This window comes from Heptranchias perlo, chromosome 3, assembly GCF_035084215.1.
Source record: "Heptranchias perlo isolate sHepPer1 chromosome 3, sHepPer1.hap1, whole genome shotgun sequence".
Classification (NCBI taxonomy): domain Eukaryota; kingdom Metazoa; phylum Chordata; class Chondrichthyes; order Hexanchiformes; family Hexanchidae; genus Heptranchias; species Heptranchias perlo.
The window spans coordinates 15,522,280-15,543,721 of record NC_090327.1 but is presented as its reverse complement, the minus strand read 5'-3'; the positions used below and the strand labels follow the sequence as shown (position 1 = coordinate 15,543,721).

The following is a 21,442-nucleotide window of genomic DNA, read 5'->3' as shown; positions in this document are numbered from 1 at the left end:
ATCTTTCTGCAAAAGATTCATATAAAATTCCTTGTCTGCAATAAATGCATCAACTGATCTTTATTTTACATTTTTACTATTTCTGGTTTGTTTTTACCAGAGAATATAGGCACGTAATATAGATTATTAACATTTAGAAAAAATATTTGTTTTATATTCTAACTTTGATGTCTGGTCAGTTTTGTTATTAGACAAAATATTCACATTGGCTCATGTAATTTTATCTAGAAGGAATGTTTAAAAGCCTTCAGAGTGTATTATCACCATTTGAGTACAAGGAAGAATAATAAACAAGAGCTGTACACGAAGATTTACTCATTTACTAGTGCAAGTATTTATGGGGCTTGAATAAGGGTTGAGGGACAAGATTTTCATAGCCAAGTAAGCAATAAGTTTATTCTCTGGAAGTTGCCACCACAATTTTACATTCATTTTGCATGCAAATGTGACAAAACTATTGTTGCTAAAGTAATTAAAAATTGCAGATTGTTTACATGACCTGATAAGCAAGTGCCTGAACAGATTAGCGTCATTTCTTAATTTCTTCCACAGTTTTGTGGAATATGTTATGAAGAAAGCTCACTCTAGATCCACATCATTGTTAATGAATCATATAAGGTTTCTCAAAATACAGTAACCCTGTGCAATAGTATGCTTGAGAATGTTTTTATTTTGAATATGAGTCAGTACAGTTATGGCAACCTAGAAGATAGTTAAGTAACGAGACAAGATTTTGAGTCATCAAGTACCAGATGCTCCTCAAAAGCAAACTCAGGCTAAATTACTTAAGGTCACCAAACATATATAAGTTTTCTCAGCGCTTTACTGTAGCATGTATTCTTTTTCTCATACCTAAGTGTTGTATGCCTATGCATGCAACGTGAATACCAAGTGATGCTGCAGATTAAAAAATTGTTTTTTTCCATCTGCAATCTCCCTCCCTCTCTCAAAACATATAATACAATGCAGCTTTATCAAGGCAAAAGAAGGGTTCTAGCTTCTGTCATAAAAGTAACAGTTAACTCAGTCTTATTCCATTTTGGGGTTGTGTATTCTTCTGCCTCAAAACTGCTGCTGTGAAGTCAAGACAATTACTGAGCTAATGGAAAATGGAAAATTTTAATTTACAAGAAAACTCCAATAGACATAAATCAAATGTCCTTTTGCACTGGGCTTTTGCACTGGGCTACGACCTCAAGCTAAAACAATCCCGTGTTCACAATAAACACATGTCCACGTTCATCATTCATTACCTAATTCTGTCAATATAAAATATTAAATATTAAAGTAATGCCACTTTGCATGGTATCTTCCTAATTCTATTTATGACCTAGGAATACTTGATTATCCCACCTCATGCAATGAAAAAAAATCATCTTCCAAATAAACCCAGTGGCTCAGAAATTGCTGGCAATTCATGGCGAGAATTGGATTTTTTTACCTGACCCTTCAGATCGTATTATTTTTGCGCTGCAAATTTCTGGAAATGCAGATTGATAACAGGGGCATCTGGGACCTCATGAACGTTGGGTCCAATGATCTATCTCCTTAACCGATTATATTTAAGGATAGAGAAAGAAACAGAGCCAATAACAGAGAAGGCAATATGGTGAATTAGAGTCAAATTAGATACAGAAAGAGAAATAAAGAGTGGGAAAGAAAGAGAGTGGTCTAAGAGAGAGAGAGAAAAAGAGACAGAAAGGAAAAGTAAGAACATTTTTTTAAAGTTTAAAGTACCTCTAGGAACAAGTTTCTACCTGTGGGAGCTAGACTTCACAGTTTCATTGTTCCCTTTCTGGGCCTCCAAGGTTGAGTGGCATGTCAGGACCATAAATCACATCATTAACAGCGTCCTTATGACATGAATTACCACCCCTAAATGGCTGCAGTGAGATTAATTCGTATTAACGTCATAAATCCAGCAATTTCATGACACACAAAGGGGAGCCTCACGGCGAGATGGTAATTTTTTCTGGTTTCGGCGAGGCTAACGGTGGAGCGGTGCAAATCGTCCAGCAACTTGTGGCGAATCCAAACTCACGGCCGATCTCTTCCTCACCACAAATTGCTGGGTTTTTTTCCGCACTAATAATGGCGGGCGCCATGAACAATTTCTGTGTCATTAGTGTTTTACGTACTCTTCATGTTGCAACCTAAGTCTAGAAATTAGAAAATCCATAACTATCAGCTGCCGATATGTTTCCTTTAATCATCGGTTTTCAAACTGGGATCCTCAGATCCTAGGGGTCCATGAGGAAATCCCCGGATTTGGTACCATGATCAGATTTCTGTATTTGTTGACTTACTAATATATTATTTGTTGCTTTTATACTAATGAAAGATTTCTGCGTTGATAGCACTATTTTCCTTAGATAACTGACACTGTTTTTGGACAATATGTCTGTGCCGATTATGTCAATATCTGCAAGTGGGGCCCTGGGAAGATGTGGAAATTTGCAGGGGTTCCCACCAACAGAAAAGTTTGGTGAAAACCAGTGTTTTAAAAGTAAAGTTTATAGGATATACAAACATTAAGTTTTGATGTATCTTTTGGGTTCAGAGGAAAATTGTACATAAATGTGTTAATTTAAAATAACTGTAATATTGAAAATTAGGATATTTCCACCAGGATTCCCTTTTTGTCAGTTGTCTACTTCAGTCTTACAGTTTAGACTTTCTAAACTGCATGTTCTTCGAACACTATGGTTGCGATTGTTTGGCTCCATAGTAAGCGACTCCAATTAATAACGTAATTTAACCAAGCCGCACATTTAAGTTACAGTATATCATATTATCTGCACTACCTGTTCACATAAAATCTCATTCTTTATAAAATGGGAAAACTGCGGAAACTAGTGTTTGAGTAACAGTGCATTTTTTAAATGTTCTTTCATTCTTTGTTTTTTGCTCTCTGCTTCACTGAGGGTCTATGTCCGTGAGTTTTCGTGAGTCTGTTTCGCTGGCCAGAATTTTTCCCCTTTTAAAAACGGGATTTTTAAATGCCAAATCTCACACAAAGAGGACAAAAATGGAATAGCTGACAGCCAGCTCAGCCGCGGGCTCGGGTGAGCGGCCCCCCTCAGCCGCGGGCTCGGGTGAGCGGCCCCCCTCAGCCGCGGGCTCGGGTGAGCGGCCCCCCTCAGCCGCGGGCTCGGGTGAGCGGCCCCCCTCAGCCGCGGGCTCGGGTGAGCGGCCCCCCTCAGCCGCGGGCTCGGGTGAGCGGCCCCCCTCAGCCGCGGGCTCGGGTGAGCGGCCCCCCTCAGCCGCGGGCTCGGGTGAGCGGCCCCCCTCAGCCGCGGGCTCGGGTGAGCGGCCCCCCTCAGCCGCGGGCTCGGGTGAGCGGCCCCCCTCAGCCGCGGGCTCGGGTGAGCGACTCCCCCCGACCCCGAGCTCGGGTGAGCGGCTCCCCCCGACCCCGAGCTCGGGTGAGCGGCTCCCCCCGACCCCGAGCTCGGGTGAGCGGCTCCCCCCGACCCCGAGCTCGGGTGAGCGGCTCCCCCCGACCCCGAGCTCGGGTGAGCGGCTCCCCCCGGCCACGAGCTCGGGTGAGCGGCTCCCCGGGGCCACGAGCTCGGGTGAGCGGCTCCCCGGGGCCACGAGCTCGGGTGAGCGGCTCCCCGGGGCCACGAGCTCGGGTGAGCGGCTCCCCGGGGCCACGAGCTCGGGTGAGCGGCTCCCCGGGGCCACGAGCTCGGGTGAGCGGCTCCCCGGGGCCACGAGCTCGGGTGAGCGGCTCCCCGGGGCCACGAGCTCGGGTGAGCGGCTCCCCGGGGCCACGAGCTCGGGTGAGCGGCTCCCCGGGGCCACGAGCTCGGGTGAGCGGCTCCCCGGGGCCACGAGCTCGGGTGAGCGGCTCCCCGGGGCCACGAGCTCGGGTGAGCGGCTCCCCGGGGCCACGAGCTCGGGTGAGCGGCTCCCCGGGGCCACGAGCTCGGGTGAGCGGCTCCCCGGGGCCACGAGCTCGGGTGAGCGGCTCCCCGGGGCCACGAGCTCGGGTGAGCGGCTCCCCGGGGCCACGAGCTCGGGCGAGCGGCTCCCCGGGGCCACGAGCTCGGGCGAGCGGCTCCCCGGGGCCACGAGCTCGGGCGAGCGGCTCCCCGGGGCCACGAGCTCGGGCGAGCGGCTCCCCGGGGCCACGAGCTCGGGCGAGCGGCTCCCCGGGGCCACGAGCTCGGGCGAGCGGCTCCCCGGGGCCACGAGCTCGGGCGAGCGGCTCCCCGGGGCCACGAGCTCGGGCGAGCGGCTCCCCGGGGCCACGAGCTCGGGCGAGCGGCTCCCCGGGGCCACGAGCTCGGGCGAGCGGCTCCCCGGGGCCACGAGCTCGGGCGAGCGGCTCCCCGGGGCCACGAGCTCGGGCGAGCGGCTCCCCGGGGCCACGAGCTCGGGCGAGCGGCTCCCCGGGGCCACGAGCTCGGGCGAGCGGCTCCCCGGGGCCACGAGCTCGGGCGAGCGGCTCCCCGGGGCCACGAGCTCGGGCGAGCGGCTCCCCGGGGCCACGAGCTCGGGCGAGCGGCTCCCCGGGGCCACGAGCTCGGGCGAGCGGCTCCCCGGGGCCACGAGCTCGGGCGAGCGGCTCCCCGGGGCCACGAGCTCGGGCGAGCGGCTCCCCGGGGCCACGAGCTCGGGCGAGCGGCTCCCCGGGGCCACGAGCTCAGGCGAGCGGCTCCCCGGGGCCACGAGCTCAGGCGAGCGGCTCCCCGGGGCCACGAGCTCAGGCGAGCGGCTCCCCTCGACCCCGAGCTCAGGCGAGCGGCTCCCCGGGGCCACGAGCTCAGGCGAGCGGCTCCCCGGGGCCACGAGCTCAGGCGAGCGGCTCCCCGGGGCCACGAGCTCAGGCGAGCGGCTCCCCGGGGCCACGAGCTCAGGCGAGCGGCTCCCCGGGGCCACGAGCTCAGGCGAGCGGCTCCCCGGGGCCACGAGCTCAGGCGAGCGGCTCCCCGGGGCCACGAGCTCAGGCGAGCGGCTCCCCGGGGCCACGAGCTCAGGCGAGCGGCTCCCCGGGGCCACGAGCTCAGGCGAGCGGCTCCCCGGGGCCACGAGCTCAGGCGAGCGGCTCCCCGGGGCCACGAGCTCAGGCGAGCGGCTCCCCGGGGCCACGAGCTCAGGCGAGCGGCTCCCCGGGGCCACGAGCTCAGGCGAGCGGCTCCCCGGGGCCACGAGCTCAGGCGAGCGGCTCCCCGGGGCCACGAGCTCAGGCGAGCGGCTCCCCTCGACCACGAGCCCAGGCGAGCGGCTCCCCTCGACCCCGAGCTCCGGCGAGCGGCTCCCCGGGGCCACGAGCTCAGGCGAGCGGCTCCCCGGGGCCACGAGCTCAGGCGAGCGGCTCCCCGGGGCCACGAGCTCAGGCGAGCGGCTCCCCGGGGCCACGAGCTCAGGCGAGCGGCTCCCCGGGGCCACGAGCTCAGGCGAGCGGCTCCCCTCGACCACGAGCTCAGGCGAGCGGCTCCCCGGGGCCACGAGCTCAGGCGAGCGGCTCCCCGGGGCCACGAGCTCAGGCGAGCGGCTCCCCGGGGCCACGAGCTCAGGCGAGCGGCTCCCCTCGACCCCGAGCTCAGGCGAGCGGCTCCCCTCGACCCCGAGCTCAGGTGAGCGGCTCCCCGGGGCCACGAGCCCAGGTGAGCGGCTCCCCGGGGCCACGAGCTCAGGCGAGCGGCTCCCCTCGACCACGAGCCCAGGCGAGCGGCTCCCCTCGACCCCGAGCTCCGGCGAGCGGCTCCCCGGGGCCACGAGCTCAGGCGAGCGGCTCCCCGGGGCCACGAGCTCAGGCGAGCGGCTCCCCGGGGCCACGAGCTCAGGCGAGCGGCTCCCCGGGGCCACGAGCTCAGGCGAGCGGCTCCCCTCGACCACGAGCTCAGGCGAGCGGCTCCCCGGGGCCACGAGCTCAGGCGAGCGGCTCCCCGGGGCCACGAGCTCGGGCGAGCGGCTCCCCTCGACCCCGAGCTCGGGCGAGCGGCTCCCCGGGGCCACGAGCTCGGGCGAGCGGCTCCCCGGGGCCACGAGCTCGGGCGAGCGGCTCCCCGGGGCCACGAGCTCGGGCGAGCGGCTCCCCGGGGCCACGAGCTCGGGCGAGCGGCTCCCCGGGGCCACGAGCTCGGGCGAGCGGCTCCCCGGGGCCACGAGCTCAGGCGAGCGGCTCCCCGGGGCCACGAGCCCGGGCGAGCGGCTCCCCTCGACCCCGAGCTCGGGCGAGCGGCTCCCCGGGGCCACGAGCTCAGGCGAGCGGCTCCCCGGGGCCAAGAGCTCAGGCGAGCGGCTCCCCGGGGCCACGAGCTCAGGCGAGCGGCTCCCCGGGGCCACGAGCTCAGGCGAGCGGCTCCCCGGGGCCACGAGCTCAGGCGAGCGGCTCCCCGGGGCCACGAGCTCAGGCGAGCGGCTCCCCGGGACCACGAGCTCAGGCGAGCGGCTCCCCGGGACCACGAGCTCAGGCGAGCGGCTCCCCTCGACCACGAGCTCAGGCGAGCGGCTCCCCGGGGCCACGAGCTCAGGCGAGCGGCTCCCCGGGGCCACGAGCTCAGGCGAGCGGCTCCCCTCGACCCCGAGCTCAGGCGAGCGGCTCCCCGGGGCCACGAGCTCAGGCGAGCGGCTCCCCGGGGCCACGAGCTCAGGCGAGCGGCTCCCCGGGGCCACGAGCTCAGGCGAGCGGCTCCCCGGGGCCACGAGCTCAGGCGAGCGGCTCCCCGGGGCCACGAGCTCAGGCGAGCGGCTCCCCGGGGCCACGAGCTCAGGCGAGCGGCTCCCCGGGGCCACGAGCTCAGGCGAGCGGCTCCCCGGGGCCACGAGCTCAGGCGAGCGGCTCCCCGGGGCCACGAGCTCAGGCGAGCGGCTCCCCGGGGCCACGAGCTCAGGCGAGCGGATCCCCTCGACCACGAGCTCAGGCGAGCGGCTCCCCGGGGCCACGAGCTCAGGCGAGCGGCTCCCCGGGGCCACGAGCTCAGGCGAGCGGCTCCCCGGGGCCACGAGCTCAGGCGAGCGGCTCCCCTCGACCCCGAGCTCAGGCGAGCGGCTCCCCTCGACCCCGAGCTCAGGTGAGCGGCTCCCCGGGGCCACGAGCCCAGGTGAGCGGCTCCCCTCGACCCCGAGCTCAGGCGAGCGGCTCCCCGGGACCACGAGCTCAGGCGAGCGGCTCCCCGGGGCCACGAGCTCAGGCGAGCGGCTCCCCGGGGCCACGAGCTCAGGCGAGCGGCTCCCCGGGGCCACGAGCTCAGGCGAGCGGCTCCCCGGGGCCACGAGCTCAGGCGAGCGGCTCCCCGGGGCCACGAGCTCAGGCGAGCGGCTCCCCGGGGCCACGAGCTCAGGCGAGCGGCTCCCCGGGGCCACGAGCTCAGGCGAGCGGCTCCCCGGGGCCACGAGCTCAGGCGAGCGGCTCCCCGGGGCCACGAGCTCAGGTGAGCGGCTCCCCTCGACCACGAGCTCAGGTGAGCGGCTCCCCTCGACCACGAGCTCAGGTGAGCGGCTCCCCTCGACCACGAGCCCAGGTGAGCGACTCCCCTCGACCACGAGCTCAGGCGAGCGGCTCCCCGGGGCCACGAGCTCAGGTGAGCGGCTCCCCTCGACCCCGAGCTCAGGTGAGCGGCTCCCCTCGACCCCGAGCTCAGGTGAGCGGCTCCCCTCGACCCCGAGCTCAGGTGAGCGGCTCCCCGGGACCACGAGCTCAGGTGAGCGGCTCCCCTCGACCACGAGCCCAGGCGAGCGGCTCCCCTCGACCCCGAGCTCAGGCGAGCGGCTCCCCGGGGCCACGAGCTCAGGCGAGCGGCTCCCCGGGGCCACGAGCTCAGGCGAGCGGCTCCCCGGGGCCACGAGCTCAGGCGAGCGGCTCCCCGGGGCCACGAGCTCAGGCGAGCGGCTCCCCTCGACCACGAGCTCAGGCGAGCGGCTCCCCGGGGCCACGAGCTCAGGCGAGCGGCTCCCCGGGGCCACGAGCTCAGGCGAGCGGCTCCCCGGGGCCACGAGCTCAGGCGAGCGGCTCCCCGGGGCCACGAGCTCAGGCGAGCGGCTCCCCTCGACCCCGAGCTCAGGCGAGCGGCTCCCCTCGACCCCGAGCTCAGGTGAGCGGCTCCCCGGGGCCACGAGCCCAGGTGAGCGGCTCCCCGGGGCCACGAGCTCAGGCGAGCGGCTCCCCTCGACCACGAGCCCAGGCGAGCGGCTCCCCTCGACCCCGAGCTCCGGCGAGCGGCTCCCCGGGGCCACGAGCTCAGGCGAGCGGCTCCCCGGGGCCACGAGCTCAGGCGAGCGGCTCCCCGGGGCCACGAGCTCAGGCGAGCGGCTCCCCGGGGCCACGAGCTCAGGCGAGCGGCTCCCCGGGGCCACGAGCTCAGGCGAGCGGCTCCCCTCGACCACGAGCTCAGGCGAGCGGCTCCCCGGGGCCACGAGCTCAGGCGAGCGGCTCCCCGGGGCCACGAGCTCAGGCGAGCGGCTCCCCTCGACCCCGAGCTCAGGCGAGCGGCTCCCCGGGGCCACGAGCTCAGGCGAGCGGCTCCCCGGGGCCACGAGCTCAGGCGAGCGGCTCCCCGGGGCCACGAGCTCAGGCGAGCGGCTCCCCGGGGCCACGAGCTCAGGCGAGCGGCTCCCCGGGGCCACGAGCCCAGGCGAGCGGCTCCCCTCGACCCCGAGCTCCGGCGAGCGGCTCCCCGGGGCCACGAGCTCAGGCGAGCGGCTCCCCGGGGCCACGAGCTCAGGCGAGCGGCTCCCCGGGGCCACGAGCTCAGGCGAGCGGCTCCCCGGGGCCACGAGCTCAGGCGAGCGGCTCCCCTCGACCACGAGCTCAGGCGAGCGGCTCCCCGGGGCCACGAGCTCAGGCGAGCGGCTCCCCGGGGCCACGAGCTCAGGCGAGCGGCTCCCCTCGACCCCGAGCTCAGGCGAGCGGCTCCCCGGGGCCACGAGCTCAGGCGAGCGGCTCCCCGGGGCCACGAGCTCAGGCGAGCGGCTCCCCGGGGCCACGAGCTCAGGCGAGCGGCTCCCCGGGGCCACGAGCTCAGGCGAGCGGCTCCCCGGGGCCACGAGCTCAGGCGAGCGGCTCCCCTCGACCACGAGCTCAGGCGAGCGGCTCCCCGGGGCCACGAGCTCAGGCGAGCGGCTCCCCGGGGCCACGAGCTCAGGCGAGCGGCTCCCCGGGGCCACGAGCTCAGGCGAGCGGCTCCCCGGGGCCACGAGCTCAGGCGAGCGGCTCCCCTCGACCCCGAGCTCAGGTGAGCGGCTCCCCTCGACCCCGAGCTCAGGTGAGCGGCTCCCCGGGGCCACGAGCCCAGGTGAGCGGCTCCCCTCGACCCCGAGCTCAGGCGAGCGGCTCCCCGGGACCACGAGCTCAGGCGAGCGGCTCCCCGGGGCCACGAGCTCAGGCGAGCGGCTCCCCGGGACCACGAGCTCAGGCGAGCGGCTCCCCTCGACCACGAGCTCAGGCGAGCGGCTCCCCGGGGCCACGAGCTCAGGCGAGCGGCTCCCCGGGGCCACGAGCTCAGGCGAGCGGCTCCCCTCGACCCCGAGCTCAGGCGAGCGGCTCCCCGGGGCCACGAGCTCAGGCGAGCGGCTCCCCGGGGCCACGAGCTCAGGCGAGCGGCTCCCCGGGGCCACGAGCTCAGGCGAGCGGCTCCCCGGGGCCACGAGCTCAGGCGAGCGGCTCCCCGGGGCCACGAGCTCAGGCGAGCGGCTCCCCGGGGCCACGAGCTCAGGCGAGCGGCTCCCCGGGGCCACGAGCTCAGGCGAGCGGCTCCCCGGGGCCACGAGCTCAGGCGAGCGGCTCCCCGGGGCCACGAGCTCAGGCGAGCGGATCCCCTCGACCACGAGCTCAGGCGAGCGGCTCCCCGGGGCCACGAGCTCAGGCGAGCGGCTCCCCGGGGCCACGAGCTCAGGCGAGCGGCTCCCCGGGGCCACGAGCTCAGGCGAGCGGCTCCCCTCGACCCCGAGCTCAGGTGAGCGGCTCCCCTCGACCCCGAGCTCAGGTGAGCGGCTCCCCGGGGCCACGAGCCCAGGTGAGCGGCTCCCCTCGACCCCGAGCTCAGGCGAGCGGCTCCCCGGGACCACGAGCTCAGGCGAGCGGCTCCCCGGGGCCACGAGCTCAGGCGAGCGGCTCCCCGGGGCCACGAGCTCAGGCGAGCGGCTCCCCGGGGCCACGAGCTCAGGCGAGCGGCTCCCCGGGGCCACGAGCTCAGGCGAGCGGCTCCCCGGGGCCACGAGCTCAGGCGAGCGGCTCCCCGGGGCCACGAGCTCAGGCGAGCGGCTCCCCGGGGCCACGAGCTCAGGTGAGCGGCTCCCCTCGACCACGAGCTCAGGTGAGCGGCTCCCCTCGACCACGAGCTCAGGTGAGCGGCTCCCCTCGACCACGAGCCCAGGTGAGCGACTCCCCTCGACCACGAGCTCAGGCGAGCGGCTCCCCGGGGCCACGAGCTCAGGTGAGCGGCTCCCCTCGACCCCGAGCTCAGGTGAGCGGCTCCCCTCGACCCCGAGCTCAGGTGAGCGGCTCCCCTCGACCCCGAGCTCAGGTGAGCGGCTCCCCGGGACCACGAGCTCAGGTGAGCGGCTCCCCTCGACCACGAGCCCAGGCGAGCGGCTCCCCTCGACCCCGAGCTCAGGCGAGCGGCTCCCCGGGGCCACGAGCTCAGGCGAGCGGCTCCCCGGGGCCACGAGCTCAGGCGAGCGGCTCCCCGGGGCCACGAGCTCAGGCGAGCGGCTCCCCGGGGCCACGAGCTCAGGCGAGCGGCTCCCCTCGACCACGAGCTCAGGCGAGCGGCTCCCCGGGGCCACGAGCTCAGGCGAGCGGCTCCCCGGGGCCACGAGCTCAGGCGAGCGGCTCCCCGGGGCCACGAGCTCAGGCGAGCGGCTCCCCTCGACCCCGAGCTCAGGCGAGCGGCTCCCCTCGACCCCGAGCTCAGGTGAGCGGCTCCCCGGGGCCACGAGCCCAGGTGAGCGGCTCCCCGGGGCCACGAGCTCAGGCGAGCGGCTCCCCTCGACCACGAGCCCAGGCGAGCGGCTCCCCTCGACCCCGAGCTCCGGCGAGCGGCTCCCCGGGGCCACGAGCTCAGGCGAGCGGCTCCCCGGGGCCACGAGCTCAGGCGAGCGGCTCCCCGGGGCCACGAGCTCAGGCGAGCGGCTCCCCGGGGCCACGAGCTCAGGCGAGCGGCTCCCCGGGGCCACGAGCTCAGGCGAGCGGCTCCCCTCGACCACGAGCTCAGGCGAGCGGCTCCCCGGGGCCACGAGCTCAGGCGAGCGGCTCCCCGGGGCCACGAGCTCAGGCGAGCGGCTCCCCTCGACCCCGAGCTCAGGCGAGCGGCTCCCCGGGGCCACGAGCTCAGGCGAGCGGCTCCCCGGGGCCACGAGCTCAGGCGAGCGGCTCCCCGGGGCCACGAGCTCAGGCGAGCGGCTCCCCGGGGCCACGAGCTCAGGCGAGCGGCTCCCCGGGGCCACGAGCCCAGGCGAGCGGCTCCCCTCGACCCCGAGCTCCGGCGAGCGGCTCCCCGGGGCCACGAGCTCAGGCGAGCGGCTCCCCGGGGCCACGAGCTCAGGCGAGCGGCTCCCCGGGGCCACGAGCTCAGGCGAGCGGCTCCCCGGGGCCACGAGCTCAGGCGAGCGGCTCCCCTCGACCACGAGCTCAGGCGAGCGGCTCCCCGGGGCCACGAGCTCAGGCGAGCGGCTCCCCGGGGCCACGAGCTCAGGCGAGCGGCTCCCCTCGACCCCGAGCTCAGGCGAGCGGCTCCCCGGGGCCACGAGCTCAGGCGAGCGGCTCCCCGGGGCCACGAGCTCAGGCGAGCGGCTCCCCGGGGCCACGAGCTCAGGCGAGCGGCTCCCCGGGGCCACGAGCTCAGGCGAGCGGCTCCCCGGGGCCACGAGCTCAGGCGAGCGGCTCCCCTCGACCACGAGCTCAGGCGAGCGGCTCCCCGGGGCCACGAGCTCAGGCGAGCGGCTCCCCGGGGCCACGAGCTCAGGCGAGCGGCTCCCCGGGGCCACGAGCTCAGGCGAGCGGCTCCCCGGGGCCACGAGCTCAGGCGAGCGGCTCCCCTCGACCCCGAGCTCAGGTGAGCGGCTCCCCTCGACCCCGAGCTCAGGTGAGCGGCTCCCCGGGGCCACGAGCCCAGGTGAGCGGCTCCCCTCGACCCCGAGCTCAGGCGAGCGGCTCCCCGGGACCACGAGCTCAGGCGAGCGGCTCCCCGGGGCCACGAGCTCAGGCGAGCGGCTCCCCGGGGCCACGAGCTCAGGCGAGCGGCTCCCCGGGGCCACGAGCTCAGGCGAGCGGCTCCCCTCGACCACGAGCTCAGGCGAGCGGCTCCCCGGGGCCACGAGCTCAGGCGAGTGGCTCCCCGGGGCCACGAGCTCAGGCGAGCGGCTCCCCGGGGCCACGAGCTCAGGCGAGCGGCTCCCCTCGACCCCGAGCTCAGGCGAGCGGCTCCCCGGGGCCACGAGCTCAGGCGAGCGGCTCCCCGGGGCCACGAGCTCAGGCGAGCGGCTCCCCGGGGCCACGAGCTCAGGCGAGCGGCTCCCCGGGGCCACGAGCTCAGGCGAGCGGCTCCCCGGGGCCACGAGCTCAGGTGAGCGGCTCCCCTCGACCACGAGCTCAGGTGAGCGGCTCCCCTCGACCACGAGCTCAGGTGAGCGGCTCCCCTCGACCACGAGCCCAGGTGAGCGGCTCCCCTCGACCACGAGCCCAGGTGAGCGACTCCCCTCGACCACGAGCTCAGGCGAGCGGCTCCCCGGGGCCACGAGCTCAGGTGAGCGGCTCCCCTCGACCCCGAGCTCAGGTGAGCGGCTCCCCTCGACCCCGAGCTCAGGTGAGCGGCTCCCCGGGACCCCGAGCTCAGGTGAGCGGCTCCCCTCGACCACGAGCCCAGGCGAGCGGCTCCCCTCGACCCCGAGCCCAGGTGAGCGGCTCCCCTCGACCACGAGCCCAGGTGAGCGACTCCCCGGGGCCACGAGCTCAGGCGAGCGGCTCCCCTCGACCCCGAGCTCAGGCGAGCGGCTCCCCGGGGCCACGAGCTCAGGCGAGCGGCTCCCCGGGGCCACGAGCTCAGGCGAGCGGCTCCCCGGGGCCACGAGCTCAGGCGAGCGGCTCCCCGGGGCCACGAGCTCAGGTGAGCGGCTCCCCTCGACCACGAGCTCAGGTGAGCGGCTCCCCTCGACCCCGAGCCCAGGTGAGCGGCTCCCCTCGACCACGAGCTCAGGCGAGCGGCTCCCCTCGACCACGAGCTCAGGCGAGCGGCTCCCCGGGGCCACGAGCTCAGGTGAGCGGCTCCCCTCGACCCCGAGCTCAGGTGAGCGGCTCCCCTCGACCCCGAGCTCAGGTGAGCGGCTCCCGGGACCACGAGCTCAGGTGAGCGACTCCCCGGGACCACGAGCTCAGGTGAGCGGCTCCCCTCGACCACGAGCCCAGGTGAGCGGCTCCCCGGGGCACGAGCCCAGGTGAGCGGCTCCCCTCGACCCCGAGCTCAGGTGAGCGGCTCCCCTCGACCCCGAGCTCAGGTGAGCGGCTCCCCTCGACCCCGAGCTCAGGTGAGCGGCTCCCCGGGACCACGAGCTCAGGCGAGCGGCTCCCCTCGACCACGAGCCCAGGCGAGCGGCTCCCCTCGACCCCGAGCCCAGGTGAGCGGCTCCCCTCGACCACGAGCCCAGGTGAGCGACTCCCCGGGGCCACGAGCTCAGGCGAGCGGCTCCCCTCGACCCCGAGCTCAGGCGAGCGGCTCCCCGGGGCCACGAGCTCAGGCGAGCGGCTCCCCGGGGCCACGAGCTCAGGCGAGCGGCTCCCCTCGACCCCGAGCCCAGGTGAGCGGCTCCCCGGGGCCACGAGCTCAGGCGAGCGGCTCCCCTCGACCACGAGCTCAGGCGAGCGGCTCCCCGGGGCCACGAGCTCAGGCGAGCGGCTCCCCGGGGCCACGAGCTCAGGCGAGCGGCTCCCCGGGGCCACGAGCTCAGGCGAGCGGCTCCCCTCGACCCCGAGCTCAGGTGAGCGGCTCCCCTCGACCCCGAGCTCAGGTGAGCGGCTCCCCGGGGCCACGAGCCCAGGTGAGCGGCTCCCCTCGACCCCGAGCTCAGGCGAGCGGCTCCCCGGGACCACGAGCTCAGGCGAGCGGCTCCCCGGGGCCACGAGCTCAGGCGAGCGGCTCCCCGGGGCCACGAGCTCAGGCGAGCGGCTCCCCGGGGCCACGAGCTCAGGCGAGCGGCTCCCCTCGACCACGAGCTCAGGCGAGCGGCTCCCCGGGGCCACGAGCTCAGGCGAGCGGCTCCCCGGGGCCACGAGCTCAGGCGAGCGGCTCCCCGGGGCCACGAGCTCAGGCGAGCGGCTCCCCTCGACCCCGAGCTCAGGCGAGCGGCTCCCCGGGGCCACGAGCTCAGGCGAGCGGCTCCCCGGGGCCACGAGCTCAGGCGAGCGGCTCCCCGGGGCCACGAGCTCAGGCGAGCGGCTCCCCGGGGCCACGAGCTCAGGCGAGCGGCTCCCCGGGGCCACGAGCTCAGGCGAGCGGCTCCCCGGGGCCACGAGCTCAGGCGAGCGGCTCCCCGGGGCCACGAGCTCAGGCGAGCGGCTCCCCGGGGCCACGAGCTCAGGTGAGCGGCTCCCCTCGACCACGAGCTCAGGTGAGCGGCTCCCCTCGACCACGAGCTCAGGTGAGCGGCTCCCCTCGACCACGAGCCCAGGTGAGCGGCTCCCCTCGACCACGAGCCCAGGTGAGCGACTCCCCTCGACCACGAGCTCAGGCGAGCGGCTCCCCGGGGCCACGAGCTCAGGTGAGCGGCTCCCCTCGACCCCGAGCTCAGGTGAGCGGCTCCCCTCGACCCCGAGCTCAGGTGAGCGGCTCCCCTCGACCCCGAGCTCAGGTGAGCGGCTCCCCGGGACCACGAGCTCAGGTGAGCGGCTCCCCTCGACCACGAGCCCAGGCGAGCGGCTCCCCTCGACCCCGAGCTCAGGCGAGCGGCTCCCCGGGGCCACGAGCTCAGGCGAGCGGCTCCCCGGGGCCACGAGCTCAGGCGAGCGGCTCCCCGGGGCCACGAGCTCAGGCGAGCGGCTCCCCGGGGCCACGAGCTCAGGCGAGCGGCTCCCCTCGACCACGAGCTCAGGCGAGCGGCTCCCCGGGGCCACGAGCTCAGGCGAGCGGCTCCCCGGGGCCACGAGCTCAGGCGAGCGGCTCCCCTCGACCCCGAGCTCAGGCGAGCGGCTCCCCTCGACCCCGAGCTCAGGTGAGCGGCTCCCCGGGGCCACGAGCCCAGGTGAGCGGCTCCCCGGGGCCACGAGCTCAGGCGAGCGGCTCCCCTCGACCACGAGCCCAGGCGAGCGGCTCCCCTCGACCCCGAGCTCCGGCGAGCGGCTCCCCGGGGCCACGAGCTCAGGCGAGCGGCTCCCCGGGGCCACGAGCTCAGGCGAGCGGCTCCCCGGGGCCACGAGCTCAGGCGAGCGGCTCCCCGGGGCCACGAGCTCAGGCGAGCGGCTCCCCGGGGCCACGAGCTCAGGCGAGCGGCTCCCCTCGACCACGAGCTCAGGCGAGCGGCTCCCCGGGGCCACGAGCTCAGGCGAGCGGCTCCCCGGGGCCACGAGCTCAGGCGAGCGGCTCCCCGGGGCCACGAGCTCAGGCGAGCGGCTCCCCGGGGCCACGAGCTCAGGCGAGCGGCTCCCCGGGGCCACGAGCTCAGGCGAGCGGCTCCCCGGGGCCACGAGCTCAGGCGAGCGGCTCCCCGGGGCCACGAGCCCAGGCGAGCGGCTCCCCTCGACCCCGAGCTCCGGCGAGCGGCTCCCCGGGGCCACGAGCTCAGGCGAGTGGCTCCCCGGGGCCACGAGCTCAGGCGAGCGGCTCCCCGGGGCCACGAGCTCAGGCGAGCGGCTCCCCGGGGCCACGAGCTCAGGCGAGCGGCTCCCCGGGGCCACGAGCTCAGGCGAGCGGCTCCCCTCGACCACGAGCTCAGGTGAGCGGCTCCCCTCGACCCCGAGCTCAGGTGAGCGGCTCCCCGGGGCCACGAGCCCAGGTGAGCGGCTCCCCTCGACCCCGAGCTCAGGCGAGCGGCTCCCCGGGACCACGAGCTCAGGCGAGCGGCTCCCCGGGGCCACGAGCTCAGGCGAGCGGCTCCCCGGGGCCACGAGCTCAGGCGAGCGGCTCCCCGGGGCCACGAGCTCAGGCGAGCGGCTCCCCTCGACCACGAGCTCAGGCGAGCGGCTCCCCGGGGCCACGAGCTCAGGCGAGTGGCTCCCCGGGGCCACGAGCTCAGGCGAGCGGCTCCCCGGGGCCACGAGCTCAGGCGAGCGGCTCCCCTCGACCCCGAGCTCAGGCGAGCGGCTCCCCGGGGCCACGAGCTCAGGCGAGCGGCTCCCCGGGGCCACGAGCTCAGGCGAGCGGCTCCCCGGGGCCACGAGCTCAGGTGAGCGGCTCCCCTCGACCACGAGCTCAGGTGAGCGGCTCCCCTCGACCACGAGCTCAGGTGAGCGGCTCCCCTCGACCACGAGCCCAGGTGAGCGACTCCCCTCGACCACGAGCTCAGGCGAGCGGCTCCCCGGGGCCACGAGCTCAGGTGAGCGGCTCCCCTCGACCCCGAGCTCAGGTGAGCGGCTCCCCTCGACCCCGAGCTCAGGTGAGCGGCTCCCCGGGACCCCGAGCTCAGGTGAGCGGCTCCCCTCGACCACGAGCCCAGGCGAGCGGCTCCCCTCGACCCCGAGCCCAGGTGAGCGGCTCCCCTCGACCACGAGCCCAGGTGAGCGACTCCCCGGGGCCACGAGCTCAGGCGAGCGGCTCCCCTCGACCCCGAGCTCAGGCGAGCGGCTCCCCTCGACCCCGAGCTCAGGCGAGCGGCTCCCCGGGGCCACGAGCTCAGGCGAGCGGCTCCCCGGGGCCACGAGCTCAGGCGAGCGGCTCCCCGGGGCCACGAGCTCAGGTGAGCGGCTCCCCTCGACCACGAGCTCAGGTGAGCGGCTCCCCTCGACCCCGAGCCCAGGTGAGCGGCTCCCCTCGACCACGAGCTCAGGCGAGCGGCTCCCCTCGACCACGAGCTCAGGCGAGCGGCTCCCCGGGGCCACGAGCTCAGGTGAGCGGCTCCCCTCGACCCCGAGCTCAGGTGAGCGGCTCCCCTCGACCCCGAGCTCAGGTGAGCGGCTCCCGGGACCACGAGCTCAGGTGAGCGACTCCCCGGGACCACGAGCTCAGGTGAGCGGCTCCCCTCGACCACGAGCCCAGGTGAGCGGCTCCCCGGGGCACGAGCCCAGGTGAGCGGCTCCCCTCGACCCCGAGCTCAGGTGAGCGGCTCCCCTCGACCCCGAGCTCAGGTGAGCGGCTCCCCTCGACCCCGAGCTCAGGTGAGCGGCTCCCCGGGACCACGAGCTCAGGCGAGCGGCTCCCCTCGACCACGAGCCCAGGCGAGCGGCTCCCCTCGACCCCGAGCCCAGGTGAGCGGCTCCCCTCGACCACGAGCCCAGGTGAGCGACTCCCCGGGGCCACGAGCTCAGGCGAGCGGCTCCCCTCGACCCCGAGCTCAGGCGAGCGGCTCCCCGGGGCCACGAGCTCAGGCGAGCGGCTCCCCGGGGCCACGAGCTCAGGCGAGCGGCTCCCCTCGACCCCGAGCCCAGGTGAGCGGCTCCCCTCGACCCCGAGCCCAGGCGAGCGGCTCCCCTCGACCCCGAGCCCAGGTGAGCGGCTCCCCGGGGCCACGAGCTCAGGTGAGCGGCTCCCCTCGACCCCGAGCTCAGGTGAGCGGCTCCCCTCGACCCCGAGCCCAGGTGAGCGGCTCCCCTCGACCCCGAGCCCAGGTGAGCGGCTCCCCGGGGCCACGAGCTCAGGTGAGCGGCTCCCCTCGACCACGAGCTCAGGTGAGCGACTCCCAGGGGCCACGAGCTCAGGTTTGCGGCTCCCCTCGACCACGAGCTCAGGTGAGCGACTCCCAGGGGCCACGAGCTCAGGTTTGCGGCTCCCCTCGACCCCGAGCTCAGGTGAGCGGCTCCCCGGGGCCACGAGCTCAGGTGAGCGGCTCCCCGGGGCCGCGGGAACAGAAGCACGTGCGCTCACTCCACCCCGCACGAGGAGCAGCTTCGCCTGCAAAGCTCGGGAGCGATTGCAAACTATCTACTTCACCCAAATATGAAAAAAAACACACACACACCACCACACACCACACCACAAGCTTCTCACACATTATCAGATCTACAAACACATTGTTTTGCAGTACCTCGGCGAGGCGACGCGCTGCATTTCTTTTTTGCTGCGGGTGGTGCCTGGTCCTGTCATCTGGAAATCCTTAGCCCAAAAAAAACAACGGTGCCTCGAAATATGCTGAGTGCGTGACTTTGCCGCGCGTAGCGGGAGGGGGATGTTTATTTGAACAAGCTCACTGGACGTCTGGATTTCTACCTGATACATTCCGGTCACGTGTAGGTAAAGAGTAGTAAAGAAAGGAAGTTTCAACCTTACACAAACTTGTGTTGGCAGAATTTTTTTTTCTTAAAAAAAACCCCTTATTTTTTTTCGCGAAGCCTTTTCCCGACTGATTCTCGAGCGCTGGCTTTTTATGCGAAATTGGGAGTTTGCATTTAACTAGCCACGCGTTTTTTTTTTATTTCAGTGAAATGGTTATTTTTTTTAAAAATGAACTGTAAACGTTTGCTGAATGGCACTGAAATAAATACAAACATTCAACCGGAGTGACATTTGGAAATTGGTGTAGTGACAGTTCGCTGAAGTAAAATGCAAGGAATTGTCAGAACAAGCACCGCCAGGTCCGCCTATTCTTTACCGAATTGTCGTTTAAACTGCAGATTTCGCGATTGACCCAGAAATATTAACGATTAATAGATCTCGCCGTAAAGTTTGCAATCAACTGTGGCAACTGTGTAGCTCTTAATGGGATTGATGTTTCCCCCCCTGACCGCGATTTATCCCCCCCCCCCCCCCCCCCGCCAGCTGTAAGGATTGATGATGAGCTGGAGACCCCAGTGGGACTAAGCCGATCTCCTCGCTTCTTCCTCTGGAGGAATCTTTCTGCACTTCGGAGTGAGCAGTGTTAGGAGGTCAGGCGGCAGATATATTTCGCCGCCACTGTGCCAAACTGATGCCTTTCCTCCCTTCACGCCAATTAGAATGAAATTTTTAACTATTTCAGAAACTCAACTGAAAATCGTGGGTTCGATTTTTTTTTAAATCCAGACGTTAACCACAGTCATGGATTAAGGTTATAGCCATTTCTCTTCTGACATGTCACTTAAGATCTGTTTCATTCTATTCCTACAAGTTCCTCCCTAGTTAAGTCACTTTGCACTTAAAACCAGTTTTATTCTGTGCCGTAAAACAAACTTGTTAAGACTTTGAACACAAAGCAAAATAATCTGCAATCGTAATGATAAATATTTATAACAGGGTATATTTTGTTTGGTACAATTTTTAATGAAGTGGGGGAAACCCCACGACTTTAATTTCAATCAGCGATGGCATTTTCTGTCGCCTCATGGGCGAGTGATAGATATGGATAAATACATCTGATCGATTAAGAAGTAGCTTCCTGTTTGGGATCATTACTTTAAAATGCATTCTAAAAGTATCCTTTAATTTTTTTTAAAAAATCAATTGTGCATGATGTTTTCCTACAGGCACTCATGGACTCGGATCGGTCAATAATCATCTTTTAGGTAATATATCTATTTAAAAACATGATTTGGATATTACAGCCAATGACTACTACGTGAAAGAAAAAAATCTCAATGAACTTCACCCAGAGTTTCAACAGTCATTTTAAATCATATATCACTGATCCCAAACGATGCATCTTTTTGTGAAGTTTGCATTCACAGAGAGGAAGAATACACCGAAAAAAATTAAAATACCAGGGATATTTCCGCCTGTCTGATTAAAGGACTAAAGGCTGTAGGTTTTATTTTCCTTATCTGAAAGCACTCTTACCAGCAACTAAACAGATGGGAAGAAGCAATCTGAAGATCAGCCCACACACCACTTCCGATGCCATTGCGAGTAGACGGTTCTCTTCTTAAATCTACAGGAGGAGGTCAAATACTTGTTGATCGCACAAAACCAGTTATCATTTACAATGAGCATAAAATCCCATCAACTGCAGGTCCGGCCTCGCCGAAATTTAAAGCAACCTTATCATGGTGTCCTCGTAAACTTATTTCGATTTGTCCTCCAGACCCGGAAAGTCTCAAAAGATTGCTAGCATCGCCAGGATAGCCCATCAAGTACCAGTTTATCTGATGCAGTCAAATTATTTTCACGAGATAGCGCCCGGAGTGGGCTCCCGACACGACAATACGGCAAGCAAATTCCCCCCTCCTCCGAAGTTGTCCTCTTTTTTAAAAAAAAACTAGATTTGTGCAACAAAAAATATGCAACGATGCTACTAACGGTTTGCAAGAAATGCTCCAGCAACGATTTTTTTTTCTTATTTTCTAGCAAGCGGACTTCACAAACTTCTAGCTGTTAAATCCCGTGGCCCGTATGACTCATCGCTAAAGCAGAATCCGAGACCAACACGTTTCACTGATGGTGCTTCTGGACTTTTTTCCTCTTCTTCCAGTTTTTATCCAAGAACACTCACGTCTGCAACGTGAATACGAGAGCATTCCATTGCCGAGGCTCAATGCATTCGTTATTTTTGTTTTGTGAGCCCTGTTTTCTCCAAAAAAAATTGATCTTTTCAAATGCACGTACGTTTTTTTTTTGTTTGGAAAACCAGATACGCGTGGGTACGTTCTGTGACACGCTATATATGTATTTGTTTTAAAATCCCGCTGATACAGGGTTGGAATTTCAGCCTCGCTGTGCTGCCCCTCTCTGGTTCTGGCTTCCAGCTGCTCTTGCTGTTCTGCTTAACATCTGACTGCACTTCCCTCCACCTTCAATGAAACTTTGTCAAACCACCTCCCACCCAACCCCCCCCCCCCTCGTGATTGGCGTTCAAACCGACCATTCACAAATCTGTGTGTGTGAAAAAAAATATATATACTGACTGGGTATATAATAATAAAAAGTCAATCTACAAATCAGACGAACGTGTTCACGGTTGGACTTGTTCGTGAGTCCAAATATTGTGCCTTGGGATAGAATTTGCAAACTCCTCCTCTCAGTGTGCCGGAGGACTACGTGAGTCACTTGCAAATACTCAGGAGGTTATGAAGATTACGCAGTAACGATCTTTATAATATAAAACAATTGAAAACACCGATAGATAGAAAGAAAAACTAAGTTTATAAAAGGCAGTTGCAAATTCGACATTAAAAAGCAGATACAGAGACTTATACCCATCTGTTTTTAATTCTTGCACAGATTAAATTGATCTTTAGCAGAAATCCATACTGACAAATGCTTCTATTTTGTTCTGTCAGTGTTATTAGTTGGTTGATTTTTTAAGATTAAATAGCACGCCAACGATTATTTTGGTATGTAATATATGGTGTTTAAGACAGTTTTAATCACTGAAAGAAAAAATATATAATATTTTACCGTTGATTGAAACCAGATTCATATTTGAAATGCCAGTTTTGAAA

At 66.0% G+C, this 21,442-nt stretch overlaps 1 protein-coding gene across 1 annotated transcript in view; it reads right to left on the bottom strand.

Moving 5' to 3' along the window:
- Positions 1-20,755, bottom strand: part of LOC137310536 (piezo-type mechanosensitive ion channel component 2) — a 624,232-nt gene extending 603,477 nt beyond the window's left edge. The window contains exon 1 of the mRNA XM_067978307.1: positions 19,842-20,755. Within this exon, the coding sequence (XP_067834408.1) occupies positions 19,842-19,905 (64 nt within the window). The 5' untranslated portion in view covers positions 19,906-20,755. The remainder of the gene's footprint in view (positions 1-19,841) is intronic.
- Positions 20,756-21,442: the final 687 nt, after the last annotated feature.